This window comes from Sinohyriopsis cumingii, chromosome 17, assembly GCF_028554795.1.
Source record: "Sinohyriopsis cumingii isolate HCF-2022 chromosome 17, ASM2855479v2, whole genome shotgun sequence".
Lineage (NCBI taxonomy): Eukaryota > Metazoa > Mollusca > Bivalvia > Unionida > Unionidae > Sinohyriopsis > Sinohyriopsis cumingii.
The window spans coordinates 115,270,156-115,287,201 of record NC_142977.1 but is presented as its reverse complement, the minus strand read 5'-3'; the positions used below and the strand labels follow the sequence as shown (position 1 = coordinate 115,287,201).

The 17,046-nt window shown below is 38.2% G+C and overlaps 1 protein-coding gene across 1 annotated transcript in view; it reads right to left on the bottom strand.

Moving 5' to 3' along the window:
- The window catches only part of LOC149779709 (solute carrier organic anion transporter family member 2A1-like), a 61,195-nt gene that overhangs the window by 21,453 nt on the left and 22,696 nt on the right, over positions 1-17,046 (bottom strand). The window contains exons 5-9 of the mRNA XM_089940562.1: positions 11,418-11,582; positions 8,745-8,940; positions 8,272-8,419; positions 7,701-7,858; positions 6,214-6,278 (exon numbers count right to left, since the gene is read on the bottom strand). Coding sequence (XP_089796688.1) covers positions 6,214-6,278; positions 7,701-7,858; positions 8,272-8,419; positions 8,745-8,940; positions 11,418-11,582 — 732 coding nt within the window. The remainder of the gene's footprint in view (positions 1-6,213; positions 6,279-7,700; positions 7,859-8,271; positions 8,420-8,744; positions 8,941-11,417; positions 11,583-17,046) is intronic.

Genomic DNA, 17,046 nt, shown 5'->3' with positions numbered 1-17,046 from the left:
TTACATACATACATGGACTGCGATCATTGCGTTGTCCAGTTACATACATACATACATACATACATACATGCATGCATACATAGACTGCAGTCACTGCGTTGTCCAATTACATACATACATGGACTGCGATCATTGCGTTGTCCAGTTACATACATACATACATACATACATACATACATACATACATACATACATACATACATACATGCATGCATGCATACAATGACTGCAGTCACTGCCTTGTCCAATTACATACATGCATAGACTGTAGTCACTGCGTTAACCAGTTACATGCATACATAGACTGTAATCATTGCGTTGTCCAATTACATACATACATAGACTGCGGTCACTGCGTTGTCCAGTTACATACATACATCAACTGCAGTCACTGCGTAGTCCAGTTACATACATACATCAACTGCAGTCACTGCGTAGTCCAGTTACATACATACATAGACTACAATCATTGCGTTGTCCAGTTACATACATAAATAGACTGCAGTCACTGCGTTATCGAACTACGTGCAAGCTGCTTATCTCTTATTCCTCAATTATCAATATATTGTTCCACTGATTTAGGATTTATTTCTCTTATAAACCAATCAGAATGCAAAATATGTACATTTGAGTTGGTGATATACTCGCTACTTATACTAACCACACATTCTCGAGACTTCAATTGCACAATAGCATGGTTTTTCTTACTTCACTTTACTATGATGTATTATTATGCTTTTGTAAGCTTTAGATCGGCATTCATGCCACGTACAAAAATAAGGACCGGAATGCTAATACAGAAAACTAGTCTTCTTTCAAGTTACTAAACACTTTTCCCGAGAACACCATTTTAGGCAAATACTCTACACTGCCATAATGCCTGGAGAATATTTCACGTTATAACGCCTGTTTTTAGTAATTAACACATTACCCTGTTTTAGAAATACCTTCCATACACTGTCTCTATTCTTTATTCACAAACATGAATATAAATATGACTCAGAAACCATGGATATGATGTTCTAAATCTGCCTTTTACCATCAAATAAAAGATAAAGTATAACCACTCAACAACTCAAAACCTAAAATGAACGATCACAAACTACATTAAAATTCAAACACAAACGACATTGCGTTGACTGGGCTCTCAGAACTGTTAACAGTTGTGATTAATATTATGTATATTTAAGTTAAGTTGTGTGTTTGACCTTTGTCCGTAATTAAGGGTGGGAGATTGGACCTAACTGACTGAAGTCCACATTTAACATGTTTACTTTGATATGAATTCAAAACCATGGGTTTATCCTTGGGCGTTCTATTGTTTTAAGGTCTTGTTTACAATGTGGTGTAATTTTCATTAAGATGATTCAGTTTCTGATCAGAAATTTTTACAGCGACGCAGGTCAAGTTTGGATGTATATAATAATGAAGGATACAAAAACAATCATTCCTATTTTAATGTAAGTCTAGTGGAATCATTTTTAGTTGTGTTTAGTTTTAATGTTTGAGGAACTATTTATTTAAAGTATGTATTTTAATTACAAAGTGCTCATTAACATTAGGCCTAGAACACAGCTTAGGGATTATTGAGAACTCATTCAAAGATATTCTGGATTATATGTTTGTGATACTTAAAGACTACTGGTGCATCAGCACATTCAAGATTCTTGGAATGCATTCGTAACATTCTATACGTACGGACATGTGATAGAACATTTAGGATTATCTGAGATTTAATTCACAGTACTCTAACATCCTTTCAAATTTTCACTTTATAATTATTTGTTGAAGTTTACTAAACTTGTTAGTTTTGTTTTCTCTATTACTTAAACACCATAGGGTCGTAACAATTAACAACAGGTTTCAAATCACTTCAAATGGGTCAAACTCTTATCAAGCAAACTCAAATTTAAACATGAAAAAGAAGATATCAATTTCAAAAGTCACTTGCATTTCTTTTTTAGTTGACTGCCTGTTTACCGAAGTAACTGATCTACAATAACAGCCTCTCCCTGATGCTACTTTTCCTGTGCATGAAATATCTTTCGAAAAAAGACCAGGCTACCAAAAAACTGGTGAAACACGCAGGCACTTCCTGCAGTTTTCCAGAGAAACCGTAGCACAATGACAACTTCATAGTGCTGACAGTCCGACAACAATGCATAATCCCAGTTGCGCGCTGCAGATAATACGTGCTTCTGAGAGTGTAAAAGGTGCAAGGTGATGTTGTTTGAATTTACAACATGCACAGTAGTGATATTGTTCGCATACCTCTATGGTACTTTCATGTACTGTGGCTAAAACTTCGTTATTGTACTTATGGAAACTGTGCATGATCTAACAGCAAAGCTAACCGAAATGGCAGCTCCAATGCGCACGAAAACCAGCATGAATCAGTATAAAGTATACTGCCTTTATTAGTTATTTATATTTTTTTTAAAAATATTTTTGCCAGAGTAGGCGATATCACAGTCTGAACGTGCAATGAATAAATTACAAAATATAAAACATTGAAAAGTTATTGTATGTTTTGTTTTACATTTGATGTCCAGAAAGTGAAAATGACCAGTATGAGGTTACACCGTTTTGATAGTAGCACAGGTAAGAAGCAATGTCAAGCTATATATTCTGTAACCTTAATATTACCCATCATTCATGTACCAAAATCAAAGGAATTAAACATTCGTTTGCCAATACTCAAGACATACATTTTTTTAAATGCCAGGATAACCCGTGAGGAATGTCTGAGAATTTATTTTTCTTTAAAAATCTAATCCATTGCAAAATACGAAACTGTAGAGCGCCACCTTAATCAGCCACAAATCGTCCAAAATGAAGACAACGAAACATAGAGTTTCCATACAAAACAGCAATAAATATAGTTCGTCTAATTCAGACCATGTCACGTCTATAGTCTCACGTTACCATGACAGCTAACAAGCTTCATTAGGATATTTCCCTCTTACAGCCACCGTTCACAACAAGCAGGCCTCTAACAGGTCAAAAACGCAGGCTTGCCCAGCCGAATTACGACAGATCTAAGATAAGATACAGTGATAACGCTTCCTACAGGACAACGTATCTCGACCATATGTCGCTTAGCACCTAATTCAACTTCGTCCATCAGTCAATACATACTGACATTGTATTATCACGTTCTACATCGCAACTGATACACAACTGCAGCAGCTAAAGAACGCGTTCACCAACATCTAAATAAACACAACTTAAGATGTCATATTGCATTCTTATAACTATGTCATATTTCATTCTTATAACTAACTCCAAAGACAAAATCTGATGCAAAAGCAACTCCAAAGACAAGCTCTGATGCAAAAGCTAAATATACGAACGGTACTAATCGGCCTTTCAAAACTTCACTGTTTTTAGTTTTTGACGGTCTCTCTAAGAACACACCAGCCAATCCTAACTTATATAAATATTGCTTGAAGCAGGAAATACGTGTCCGTCCTCTGACAATACTTACCGAAGTTGGTACTGCACATGATTAATCCGAAAGTATTTTCCAAGTGATATATGCCTTCACATAAGAATCTTAGAATCAAATAAACTAATTGCAAAATATATATCGCTCATAGTGCACGAAACTATCCCCAATATTATTTCGACTTTGTGGATTCAATCCGTTTGACAGCAATGACCAGTTCCTAACCCAGCCATTTACCTGCTAACAAGATAAGGCAATTACCCACCATTAAATTAATTTTCCCGCTGAAAAATAAACGATTATTAGTATGACTAATAATGAGTACTGTTCAAAGCATGCGCAGAACTGTAAAATTGAGCTTTTAGGATGAGGCGGGGGTGGGGTTAGTTTGAGATAAAGTCTCTCTTAAGGTTATTCTTTTACCAATCATCGAAGAAAACAATAATATCACGAATGATGAATAGGATGAAACTTATTAAAAAAAGTTGTTTGTCGTTCATAAATCCAAGATTATCAAATTCGAAGCATTTTTTCTAGCTCAAAATACATCTCAATAGGCGACGTGTCTGCTAAATGCGTGATCACTTATAGAAGGATCCAGTCGACCCTTAATAACACATACTCCACTCCACCCCAAAATTATATCATACCGGCAGGAATATAACAGTATTGGCTCATAAAAGAATATGTCTGCTCACATTTACTAAGAGTCTTTCTACAATCAAAGACATCTATAGGATCATATTTTGGCATTTTATAAATCAAATTACGAGCACACACGCAGATATAAGCAAATCTCGAATGACATTCCCCCCCCAAAAAAAAAAAAAATAAGAAAAAAAAAAAAACAAAACAAAACAACAACAAACTTATCACTGAACTATCCAATATCCCATCGCTGGCACCATAACATTTTTTTTTTTTGCAACAAGCAAAGAGGTCTAACAGCAGTCACGTCCAAGTGAAGAGAACAATCTCGAACACTTGAGTGAGGCTGGCTTGAGGTCAACGTTTTCCTTATTTTTGTCGATCCTCAATCACCAGTTGTTGTGAACTGCAGGTTTGTTAAAGGCACTATTATCGCAACTAGTTTTCATTCAGTCAACGAACGACCAAACATTCCAGGGGCCCCGAGTGGCCGAGTGGCCTAAAGCACTCACCGTTCCGGATCACTGCCATCTCACCTCTGTCTGCGTGGATTCGAGTCTAAGGCTCGGCTAGCGTGGGTACGTGGGAAAGCCTGCCAGTAGCTTCTCGTGGGTCGGTGGTTCTTCCCTGGTTTTTCCAGGGTTCGTCCTCCACCAGTTATACTGGCCGCCATGAATAACCTATCTTGTGCTGAAAAATGGCGTTAAGCCCTAGAACAACAACAACAACCAAACATTCCAGAGACTCGTGATTCACATTCGTATGATGTACGAGGACGCACTTCTGAGTTGTAGATTTTGGCGTGTACTACTTGGTAAAACAAGACATGACCAACGTACCTAACAAGACCGCTTCGGTGGCCTAAGTGGTTAGGACGTCCGCCTCGGATGCGGAAGGTCGCGGGTTCAGACACTGGTCGAATTATACAAAAGACATAAAAATGGTAATAACTGTCTCGCTTGGTGCCCAGAATTAAGATGTTAATGTAAGGACTGGTCGGCCTGGTGTCAGGATAATGTGACTGGGTGTGACACGATGTTACATGTCTGCTGGACATCACTATTAACAGCTACACTGCAGTCATCTTAGGGATATGATCAAATTGTTAAAGCTACATTAAAAATATCAATCACACACACACACCCCTAATACATACGACGATCCTTATATCAAATTACTAAAAGCTTATACGTGAAAATATCACAAGAATTTGTTATGTTTTTATATTAGAAAGGGTCCACTTTTACCAAACGAATCCATGCTGCCAAAAAGTCACAGGAATACCGTTCATTATAAATAGTCCCGTTCAGGAAACACCGTTCTAATGATATGGAAAACATGGGAACCAGCCTGGAAATGGGCGAATATAACATAGATTATATATGAGTTTTGATGACCAGGATTGGTTAATAATGTAAGTTATGTTTTAGGAAAAAAATCGTTTGAGAGCTTATCCTAGTTGTAAGTGAAAAAGATAGAGACATCGTTTTATTGATGGAATTTCAGTTCTTTTACAGTCTTGAGTTTGGAACACTCATTACTAATATTAGCATCTGACTCTTTGGTGCGGAATTGAAAGCACATGTTTCAAACACATGCACGTCCAGAAAATGCCGTGGCTCATAACCTTTCCTCAATACAGAAACTGACATCCAAGCTTCATCTATACTGATGAATATAGATTTGATCATGAGCACTCAAAACTTTTAAGTTACTGAATTTTTAATATCATTGTGTTTGCATAGGTTTACTATGGGAACTGAACTAGTACCGTGAGTCTTTCAGAAGGGACGCATATTGCTTTTTGGTACGTAACATATAACAGGCACGAGAGTTCGGTGCAGAAGGGATTGGTAATGCCTGTTCATATGTGACCCAGAACAGGCATGAAAACTGCGTGCAGAAGGGATCAATATGACCCATTCTTATGTGATGGAAATCAGACACGAAAAAACTGACTCTAGTAGGAAAGATTCACCAAAGCCTTTGTATGATCAAGCTCAAGATGGCAGCCGTGTCTAGTATAATCAGATGATTGCAAATAAATTTAAATGCGTACCCACTGACCAAGAGTGTGTTGAAATCTTTACTTACAATCATTATTGTACCCTACTTACCCAATAGCGTCGCTAGAAATGCAGACAATCCCACTGCAAACGCTTTATCTGACTGTTGTACACATCTGCAAAAAGATACAAGTTATTTAAAATGAATTTCATTAGTTGCCTGAATAATCTGTAAATGATATCTCTATAACGAGAATAAATTACCTTCAAATATTTTATAAAATGACATTTGTTTTAATAAATATGTTGCTGTTATAAAGAGCTGATACAATGAGACGTGGCAAAATATCCTTTCAAAATGTTTACAAAATCCTCGCTGAATGTTTAAAGCTATATGATAGGTATCTATTAATATATTTGAACCACTTGATGACAAGCCGTCTGTTTAAAACCTTCAACCACACAATATTGTATAAATACAATAGTCAAAAAAGATTTAAAATCTGCTTATTTGTTATTTTATGAAATTATATGGTAACTAGCAGTTCTATCAAGCGTATTGGATTCAGCAGGAGATTGCGTGTGTCAGGGGTTGATTCAGATATCTGCAAACCATAGAAAGAATGCAACAAGTTTGTAACTTTCCTAGGTTCTTTCGACTCGCACTAACTCTTTGCTGAAGCAAATACAACCTTTGCAGATCTGATTGGATGACGAAGAAGTTGAAGAACACTTTTCTTGATCTAGTCATACCGTCATTGGTAAACTACTAACGCAATTGCTGACAACCCCAAATGGATTTCGGAAACCAGGCAAAAGAAATGTAATCTTGTTAGATACGCCGACTTTGAACACTGAAATCAAATATTTTAAACCAAGAAGACTTCAGTAGGTCACTCAGACGCAATTAGATTATCATCTGTTTACAGCCTCCACTGTTTTCAATTAAATAAGTCGTTCATTGTGTTCTTGAGCACTCACTCACGTATAATTAATACTGTTTCATCATCATCATCATCATCATCATCATCATCATCATCATCTTCTTCTTCTTCTTCTTCTTCTTCTTCTCTTCCTTCTCCTTCTTCTTCTTCTTCTTCTTCTTCTTCTTCTTCTTATTATTATTATTCTTATTATTATTATTATTATTAGTAGTAGTAGTAGTAGTAGTAGTAGCAGTAGTAGTAGAAGTAGTAGTAGTATTGTTGTTGTAATTTCCATTATTAAGACATAATGCAATGCCCGGGATATAATCTACGCTTGCATTAATTTATTGTAAGACAATTGATGGCTTTTATTGTTCCTACTAATGGTAGTCAATACCCATCCCATTTTATCAGTGAAGTTGAAATCAGTTAGACGCGGCATAGAACTTTTTCAAACAATACATTCATTTGACAGTCTTTTGAACTTTCATAATTCAACGCTTTATTTTGTGTTATTGTTTGTCTTGTCTCTGTTTTGTAATTGCACTTGACGTAGACTCAATGATCGTATGAAATATTCCATAACATACACAATTTGAAACAAACAAATAGACGATACAGAAAATAATAGAACAGAATCAAACACATATAAAGGCACACACATGTAAATACCTGATGAGGACAGTAAACATAGGCATAATACAGAATGAAGAAAGAAAATTGGTGATCGCCCCTACTGCCAGTGCCGGGAACAGCATTCCACATTCCGACTTGCAGAGACCAGGCATAGCGGTACCATTAACACCTATACAGGAACAGCCTTCAATGGTCTGCAAATTGTAAACGAAAGAAAATGGCGTGCACAGTTTGTATCTGATAGTTACCATATGCCTGAAATAGGGGAAATGGAAGAGCTTTGTGTCTTGAGTAAATAAATAGTCTTATTTCTAGAAACCTTGGTTGTACATGGGCACCGTAACGTTTAATACACGTTGGTCTAAATGGAAAAAAACAACAGCAAAAGCAGAATTTCATTAAAATTAAAACTTTTAAACACAAAATATATCCTTCACAAAGAAATAATTCGTTTAATATCACACACTCCTGCACTTTTCAAGTTGTGTTCGTTTTAAAATAACGGTATCATATTTCATATTGTTTGGCGAAAAACGGGAGCAGGGAGCAATGGTCATTATTTCAGGTCACAAGGTTCAATTTAGCAAGAAACACAAATTTCTCTCACCGATTTATTCATTGTTGCACATCCGGCGTAGCAAGGAGAAAAGTAATTCATACCGTCGGATCCACAAACAGGAAAGTAGTCCCTACTGTCACAGTTACAGATACTTTCACAGGTTTGAGTTGCAGCTGTTGTGTTGACGGCTTTCCGGCTGGAGAAAGACATTCTTGAATGGTATGATGTGGTTGCCAATTAAAAACGTATGTGAAAATATATGACAGAATTAATTATTCCATTTTCCAATCATTAATATCCTTCAATCTGTAGTATCAAAGGATCTAAAACGATCTTAAAACGTATTAATGTGTATATAAAAAGACACAATTAATTATATAATGACTAGTATCGCTCCACGGTCATAGTGGGAGAAGAGATGACAAATGTAGTAGTATTGGTAGTAGTAACAACAGGAATATTATTTTTAGTTTAGTATTGGTAATATTTTTGTCGTGATAAATCTGAGTATGAAACCGTACTCATCATAATCCTTGTTCAATCCCACGAGTGACGGTGTTGGACATCCCAAGAAGAAACCTACACAATTCAGAGCAACTACGACAGAATGCGAAAAGATAAGCAGCTTAAAGCACGTGACTGGGTGGAGCTTGAACTTTGTTGCGACGCAACCGCCAATCACTGTGCCCATAGATGCTGATAACACAGCAACTGCACCTGGAAGAAGTAAAACAATATACACGTGATAGCAACAGGTAGAGCTATGAATATTCATTTCAACAATATTTCATGTATTTTGTATATCCATATATTTTACATTTAGGAACAGTATTTGCCGAGTGATATAAATAAATAAATAATATATATATATATATATATATATATATATATATATATATATATATATATATATATATATATATATATATATATATATATATATATATATATATATATATATATTGCCCTTTCAACGGAGTTACGATATGCTCCAGTCAACTATGTATTGATCGAGTGAATGAACTCCTCTCATCCCTGCGAGTGTGTCAGCTAAAAAATGTAGTTCTATGCATTTTCTTGTTGTTCGAAATTACATATGCAAATTGTTAAGTTTATTGTTTTCTTTTTTAGTTTCTTTTGTTATTCACATTTATTAAATCAATATAGGAACCACTTATCATTTAAAGATGAAAGCTGGTTTTTATGAAGAAAGCAGTGAACTACAAACACGGTTAGCTTTTTGTACACTGAACATGAACTCTCAGGCATTCACGTTCTGGCGTATAGAAATTAGCGTGGAATAGAAACTAAGCGAAATGACGAACCAACAAGAGGTAATTAAATTATTTTAATATATTTACAGTTGATCTAAGTAATTTTTCTGCTTAATTAACACTTATAAAGATTATAAATACTCTCTCTCTCTCTCCTTTTGGACGGTTTGACTTAACTTTACCAATCATTAATAGGTATGACGTAAGCGAAAATCGCCAACGCTCATATTTTCATGTATTTTCGCCCGTATCTAGCTACGATAATCCAGAGAGAGAGAGAGGGGGGGGGGGTTTGGGGGTTGGGGGGGGGGGGTTAAGAACAACATCAGCGCATTAAATACGTTACAGTATGTGTACCTCGTAACCGACAAATTTAACTTATCGTATCGACAGGCTGTTGGAATTATGTATCATTGATATTATGAACACTGTAGATAGATCCCAAACAAAGTGTAAACATACGGTTACGACGAACCATATTCTTGTTGGTTTTAATGTTTTATGGTTTTCGTCCAGCGCAATTTGTTTTTCTCTCTCACTCAAGATTTTTGCGTATTTTTCCCTTACGCACGAGATGGAGTGCTGTGCTGTGCTGTGCTGTGATGTGATGTGATGTGATGTGATGTGATTTGGATTTTTAACGTAGCTTTAACAATTTTTCAGTCAAATAGGCTACGATGTCTGCAATGTGGCAGTTTACAGTGATGTCTAGCACTGGGGCATCATGCCGCAGACATATAGCATAATGTCCCAACCAGTCACATTATCCTGACACCAGGCCTACCAGTCCTTACACTGACCTCTTAATGCTGAGCGCCAAGCGAGGCAGCTGTTAGCACCATTTTTGTAAGTCTTTGGTAAAACTCAACCGGAGATCGAACCCACGACGTATCGCATCCGATGCGGACGCTCGAACCACTAGGCCACCGGAGCGGTGCGAGAGGGAGAGAGAAACAGAAAAAGAAGAAAGGATTCAGATGAAATTGTGTACCATTTTAATTTCATTAGAAAATAGGGATTATTAATACTTGTTATCATTATTTTCATATTTCATTTATGATTGATAATTGATTTATATGCCTGTCATTACAGAGAATCATAAATTCGTGTTCATACGGGATCTATGAAACTCAATGGCGGATGCAGAGGGATATGGGTGGGACTGAGTTAGCGTACCTTACATCCCTCCTTCCTCGCCGCAGTCGTTAAAATGTTTCCTAGAATAAGTTTTTCTTAAACCTTTTTGCTTGAAGGTTGAAATTCTAATAGTGCAGAAGCTTTTGTAGGCTTCACTCTCCTTCAACCGCCACCAAGGGGTGTTATCCCACATACCACGTTTAGGATTCACTGAAGGATATTTCTGGATCCGCCCCAAAACGTGCTATATAATACAGTTACAGTTTACTTATTCTTGCAAGCATCTTATTAAACTTCTTTTTGTTTAGAACTGAAATTCATATTTTGTAGGATTCATGAAATGATGAAGCTTGGAAAATTGAATACACGGCAATGAACGCTGTAGCGAGGCTTGAAAATGGAATGCACGGCAATAGCGAGCCTTCATTGCTTTCTGAATCCTATAATCTTTAATAATTAATTCATATAATAAAATTGTTAGCACTAATGTTATTACAAATTGTTAGCACACTGGTTATTACAATAGTTATGAAATAGTAAGTTTTAAAAAAATTAGTAACATACCTGTATTGTAGCCATTGTAAACAAATACTAACAAACGCATAACAATGGAGCATGACTATATGAATATTTCCTTTAAGATGTCATGATCGCAAAACCTCCAGACTTTGGCATGGCATGATGTGATTTGAACCGATCTAAATTCTTGTTATAAAAGGTTGCTAAAATATGTAATTATTGTCGAGTAAGCATTTCTATATGATCCCATATTTAAGACCTTACCTATTAGAATGTTTGCCTTCCACGTAGGGACATAGAACTCCACTTCCATGTACTTGCTAGAGAATGCCACCATCCCGGCCACATTGAACATCAGCAAGCAGTTTCCCAGAATCAACAGCACGAAAATGGAGTTGAAGGAAAGTCGGTGGAATATTTTCACAACATCTTGTAAAAAATCGAAACAAAATTCAAACACATACTATTTTGTCAATTATACCTTAAATCTTCATGATAGCGACATACGTAAAAAATACTTACAAATAATCACCCCAAATACGTGCCATAAATTCTGGAACATACTGAGTAAATAGAGTTTTTAAAGGCATTTACGGTATATTTGATACATAATATATGTATAGAGTTTTTAAAGGCATTTACGGTATATTTGTTACATAATATATTTATAGAGTTTTTAAAGGCATTTACGGTATATTTGTTATATAATATATTTGTAAGTTCCATCACATAATACTTATTGCAGAAACAACATTGAAATAACCATAGCAGATACGATAACACATCACAGCTGCTTGTATTTCAAACCAGATGGCATTAAACTGGCTCACGTGCTATGAGTAGTATAGGGGGTAGGATTAGCGTCAATGGGAATTAGCATTAAAAACACCCTTGGGTCACTTTAGCGTCAAGGGAAATTTAACATGGAGAAAAATCGTGGGTCTGATTAACGTCAAGGGAAATTAACATGGAGAAAAAATCTTGGGTCGGATTAGCGTCAAGGGAAATTGAACATGGGATTTTTTTTTTTTTTTTTTTAAATTTTTTAAATTTAAAAATTTAAATTTGAATTTAAAAAAAAGGGGTAGGCAATGGAAAGGCTATCTCTTTTCGAGATATATGGCTGGCCCTGAAAAGGGCCTTTGGTTTATGTTAATATGCCCTTAACATAAAGGGCATTTGCGACATCTTCTTGTCCTCAAACTTCGTCTTACAGCAGGGCCATACATCAGAGTCCTCTTGAGGCAACCTTGTCTCTCTATATAGACTCTTCTTATCCACAGGCTGCTGCTGGTCCTGTGGACAACGGTCCACTTGGATCGGACATACATGAGCATGTCCGTCCTGAACATCATTGTTGACACAAGGGTTGAAGATTCAACGTCGGTCCACATGTTGAGGCTCCGAGAATAGGTGAATCAATGCATTGAACTGCGCTTATTTATAGGGACAGAAAGGATTGAAACGGATTGAGTTCATTCACCAATCCGAACACGCGTTACAGAATTCAGTCAGCCCGCATCCAATCCGAAGAGAACAGTCTGTGACGTCACGTAGTCAATATAGATTCGCTAGCGCTTGTGTGCAGTCAATCTATGCGACAGTGATTCAACATGACGGAAACTCAGAAAACGATCCAATGGGGTGCACCAACAGGGGAGACCGCCCAAGGGAACCCGGACTTACGTTCAGAAGAGGTGAATTGGGATTTTGTGGATTTTCTCTCCTCGCAAGAATTTGTTCCGGAACCTTCGTTATCTTCTTCATTACCGCAAGTGGAGAATTTTAGACAGAGACAGAAAGAAGAATTGGAGAAATTTATACAACGACAAAAGGAAGCGGAACAAGCTTTTCTCCTACAGCAGCAAGAAGAAGAAGAGGTAAGAAAAAAACAACAGCAACAACAGCAAGAAGAAGTAGCAGCAAAAAAACAAGAGGGTGAAAATCAAACGGTCACGGTACTGTTGGACATTTTAGCGGAGTTAAGAAGTCTGAAACAAATGTATCAGACTTCTTTATTACGACCGAAGAGAATACTACCTTCCCGAGCTAAACACGTCAACCCTGTGACTAAGCCTACCGTACCACCCTTAGTGATTTCAACCCAATCATCATCAACATTACGCAGTTCAGAAGTAGGCCTTGGCCGTGGCAAAGGCATAAGGCAGTTAAAGTTGATTGGTTAAACTCACCCCTGCACCGAAATAAAAAAGGCCCTTTTCAGGGCCAGCCACATTTCTCGAAAAGATATACAATTTCAAATTGCCAATAACTCAAAAAAATATTCAACAGCCCATTTTACCCTATAGTACGTGTCTGTGTATGAGTGCGTGAGTGTACGTTCTTATTTTAAAATCAAAACTCAAAGACACTTACCTTATATCATTAATTTATTCTTTTATCATTGTTACAATCCAATTCACAATTCATAACACAACACTTTAATTAAAAGTTCATTGATTTCTTCTTTTCTCCTGTTTAGTCTCACTGTTTTTTGAATTTCTTCACCGTCACACTCTTTTCCTCTTCTTCTTCCTCCTCGCTTTCTTCCCTTCTTCTTTTTTTCTCCTGTTTCTTTTTCTTCACCTGTCTTCTTTCTTCCTCAGAAGAATCCCTCTCTTCCTCTGAAGAATCCCTCTCTTCTTCTGAAGAATTCCTCTTTTCTTCTGACTCCTCTTGTTTCTTTTTTGGGCAATCTGGAGACCAATGTCCTTTTTCTTTACAATAATAACAGGTATCTTGACTTTTGTCTTTTTTATCCCCTGTTTTTTTTCTTTTTTGACGGTCTGGACATTCTGAAGACCAATGCCCTTTCTTCTGACAGATATAGCAAGTATCCTGACTTTTATCTCGAAAGGAAGGAGAGTAGTCCGTAGGCTGGTCTGAAGAGAATTTTCTAATGACCCCTCGCAAAGCTCTGACGAAACGTTCGATTTGGTTAGTCTCTTCCATCGTTGTGCTCGGCTTGAGAGTGAAATGAATAGTGAAAGAACAAGACACACACCCTTTTATATACGCTAGTCTGCCATGACTATAAATTAGTCTATGGTGTTTGAACTTGAGTCATTTGACGTTTTTCACTCAAGATGAAACGATCCTATTCATTTGAGAGGAAAGAAAAAGAAAGTCAGAGGCAGAAACGTGATCTATCGCCTCGTACCAGGGCTGAAATCTTGGCACAAATTCATGCCAGTGATTTTGAAGAGGACATGAGTGAACCAGAATCCCAACCCTCTAAACCAAGTTCGTCACCCTTACTCAACCCTGAAAAATACTATTCCATTCGAGAGACGGAAAAGCGCTCCTCTAGAAAATTTAGAACCACGGCTTACACCTACACGGTGAAGTTTAAAGATTTCAAGTCCGACGTACCCTTGGAGAAAGCAGAAGGGTTCATCACCGAGATGTGGGATTCTTTGCTCACTTCACTCAAGCGACAATGTCAAGCCAAAGAAGACGATCGCTTGACACTATCCATAGATCACGACGGTTTGAAATCCCCTGTTTGGATTGAGTTTAGCAGACCCGCACAACTAACCCCTTCCAAAATCATGGACAAGATTCAACACGTGCAACAATCTAATGACCAGTTTGACATCACCGATGGTAAAGCCACACTGAAAATGGCTCACGTCTCTCTTCCTCAAGGGACTGGACAACGCAATAAGGTGTTATTGGTGAACGAACTTCGCAGTACCAAAAAGAGCCTCGTCCAAATTCACAACCCTCAAGACCAGATGTGTTTAGCCCGTGCCATCGTGGTGGGACGAACCTATGCCAACAAGAACGAAACGGTAGAATGGAAAAGAACCTGGAAAACTATTCAACAATCCGATCGAGCCAAACAACGAAACGAAGCAGAACTCCTGTTGCAACAAGCCGGCCTGTCCAAAGACATACCCTGTGGCATTCCTGAAATGCAAAAATTGCAAGATGTCCTAGCTCCACGCTACACCTTGAAAGTACACCCTCAAGAAGTGCGCGGACCTCTGTTGTTTCGAGGCCAAGACTTTAAGGACGGAAAATACATTCACCTTTATCATCACGATGACCATTTCGATACCATTACCAGTATCACTGGATTCCTGGGATATGTTTATTATTGTGAGAAATGTGACCGTGGTTATAATAATCGAGAGCAACACAAACATTGTGGATCGAAATGCCCAGGATGTTTGGCCTCTTCACCCTGTCTGAGCGAAGAACCAGTGCCTTGTTCCACTTGTCTGCGCACGTTTGTCAGCCCTACCTGTTACCAACAACATCTGAAAACTCCTGAGATTGTGCCCTACGTGTGAACAAGTCATACGTACCAATAATACCAAGGCACACATATGTTCAGGAAAGAAAAAATGTCACATTTGTCACCACATCGTCGACTTGGAACACCAATGTTACGTGCAAAAATACCAACCCCCACCAGAGAAAGAGGACGGTCACAAAAATAAAAAAGGCAATTTCATCTTTTTCGATTTCGAATGCATGCAAGAGACTGGCATTCACATTCCTAATTTCTGCGTGGCTCATCGAGCGTGCGAGAAGTGCATTCAAGAACCTATCTTCAGTCATTGCCCTCACTGCAGCAAGATTCCCGGAGGGCGTGAAAAAATCTTTCGAGGACCGAACACGTTAGCCGATTTTGCCCAATGGGTCTTAGACCCCGTCGACAAGACGTGGAGCCAAGAGGACATCGAACGTTACGGAGATTGTCATCGTCATGCCACGGTGATGGCTCACAATTTCTCCGGATACGATGGACAGTTTCTTTTGAGGTACTATACGGAACAAGGCACCGAGCGTCCTAAAGTGACTTTGAACGGAGCCAAAATCATTTTCATGCAAGTGGGACAAGTACAGTTTAAAGATTCGATGAGTTACTTGGCCATGCCTTTGAGTCGAATGCCTAAAACGTCTGGAATGACAGAAATGGCTAAAGGGTACTTTCCACACTTTTTCAATACGGAAGCCAACCAACATGCTGTTCTACCCCATTTACCAGAGGCTCACTATTACGACCCCGACAACATGCGTACCGAACAACGAGAAGCTTTCTACGCTTGGTACCAGGCTCACGCCTCTGACCCCTTCGACTTTCAGGAAGAAATGCTAAAGTATTGTCGTTCCGACGTGGACATTTTACGGCGTTGTTGTGGAAAATTTCGAGAACTGTTCATGGAACACGGAGGGGTCGATCCTTTGAAAGAAGCTTGCACCATTGCCAAAGCGTGTTCCTTAGTGTACCGCCAACGATTCATGCCTGAAAAGACCGTGGATGTCATCAGTCCTCAAACGACCCACTATGTCAAACGTCAATACTCGGTCAAAGCCCTACGTTGGTTACATTACTTGTGCGACAAGGAAGACAAGTGGATTCAGCATGCCCGCAACGGAGGGGGCGAAAAGACCATCGGAACGTATTCGGTCGATGGCTGGGACTTAGAAAACCCCAAGATCGTGTACGAGTTTAACGGTTGCTTATTTCACGGATGTCCCGTTTGTTACCCTGACCGTGACACTAAAAATCAGTTTTTACAACGGACCATAGAAGACTTGTACCAGGACACTTGTCAGCGACGCTTAAAGTTAGAACAGGAAGGATACCAAGTGGTGGAAATGTGGGAACACGAATACGATCACCGTATGAAAACCGATCCCGAGTTTAAACGTGCCGTGGAAAGTTACAAGCTGATGGACCCCCTAAACCCGAGGGATAGTTTGTACGGAGGAAGGACCAATGCCACCTGTTTGCTGTACCAAGCCGACGAAGAGAAAGGAGAAGAAATCAAATACTTGGACGTGTGTTCGCTGTATCCCTACGTGTGCAAATATTGTCGCTTTCCTGTAGGGCACCCGCAATTGCTGACGGAACACATCGACCTGAAAAACATTCGAC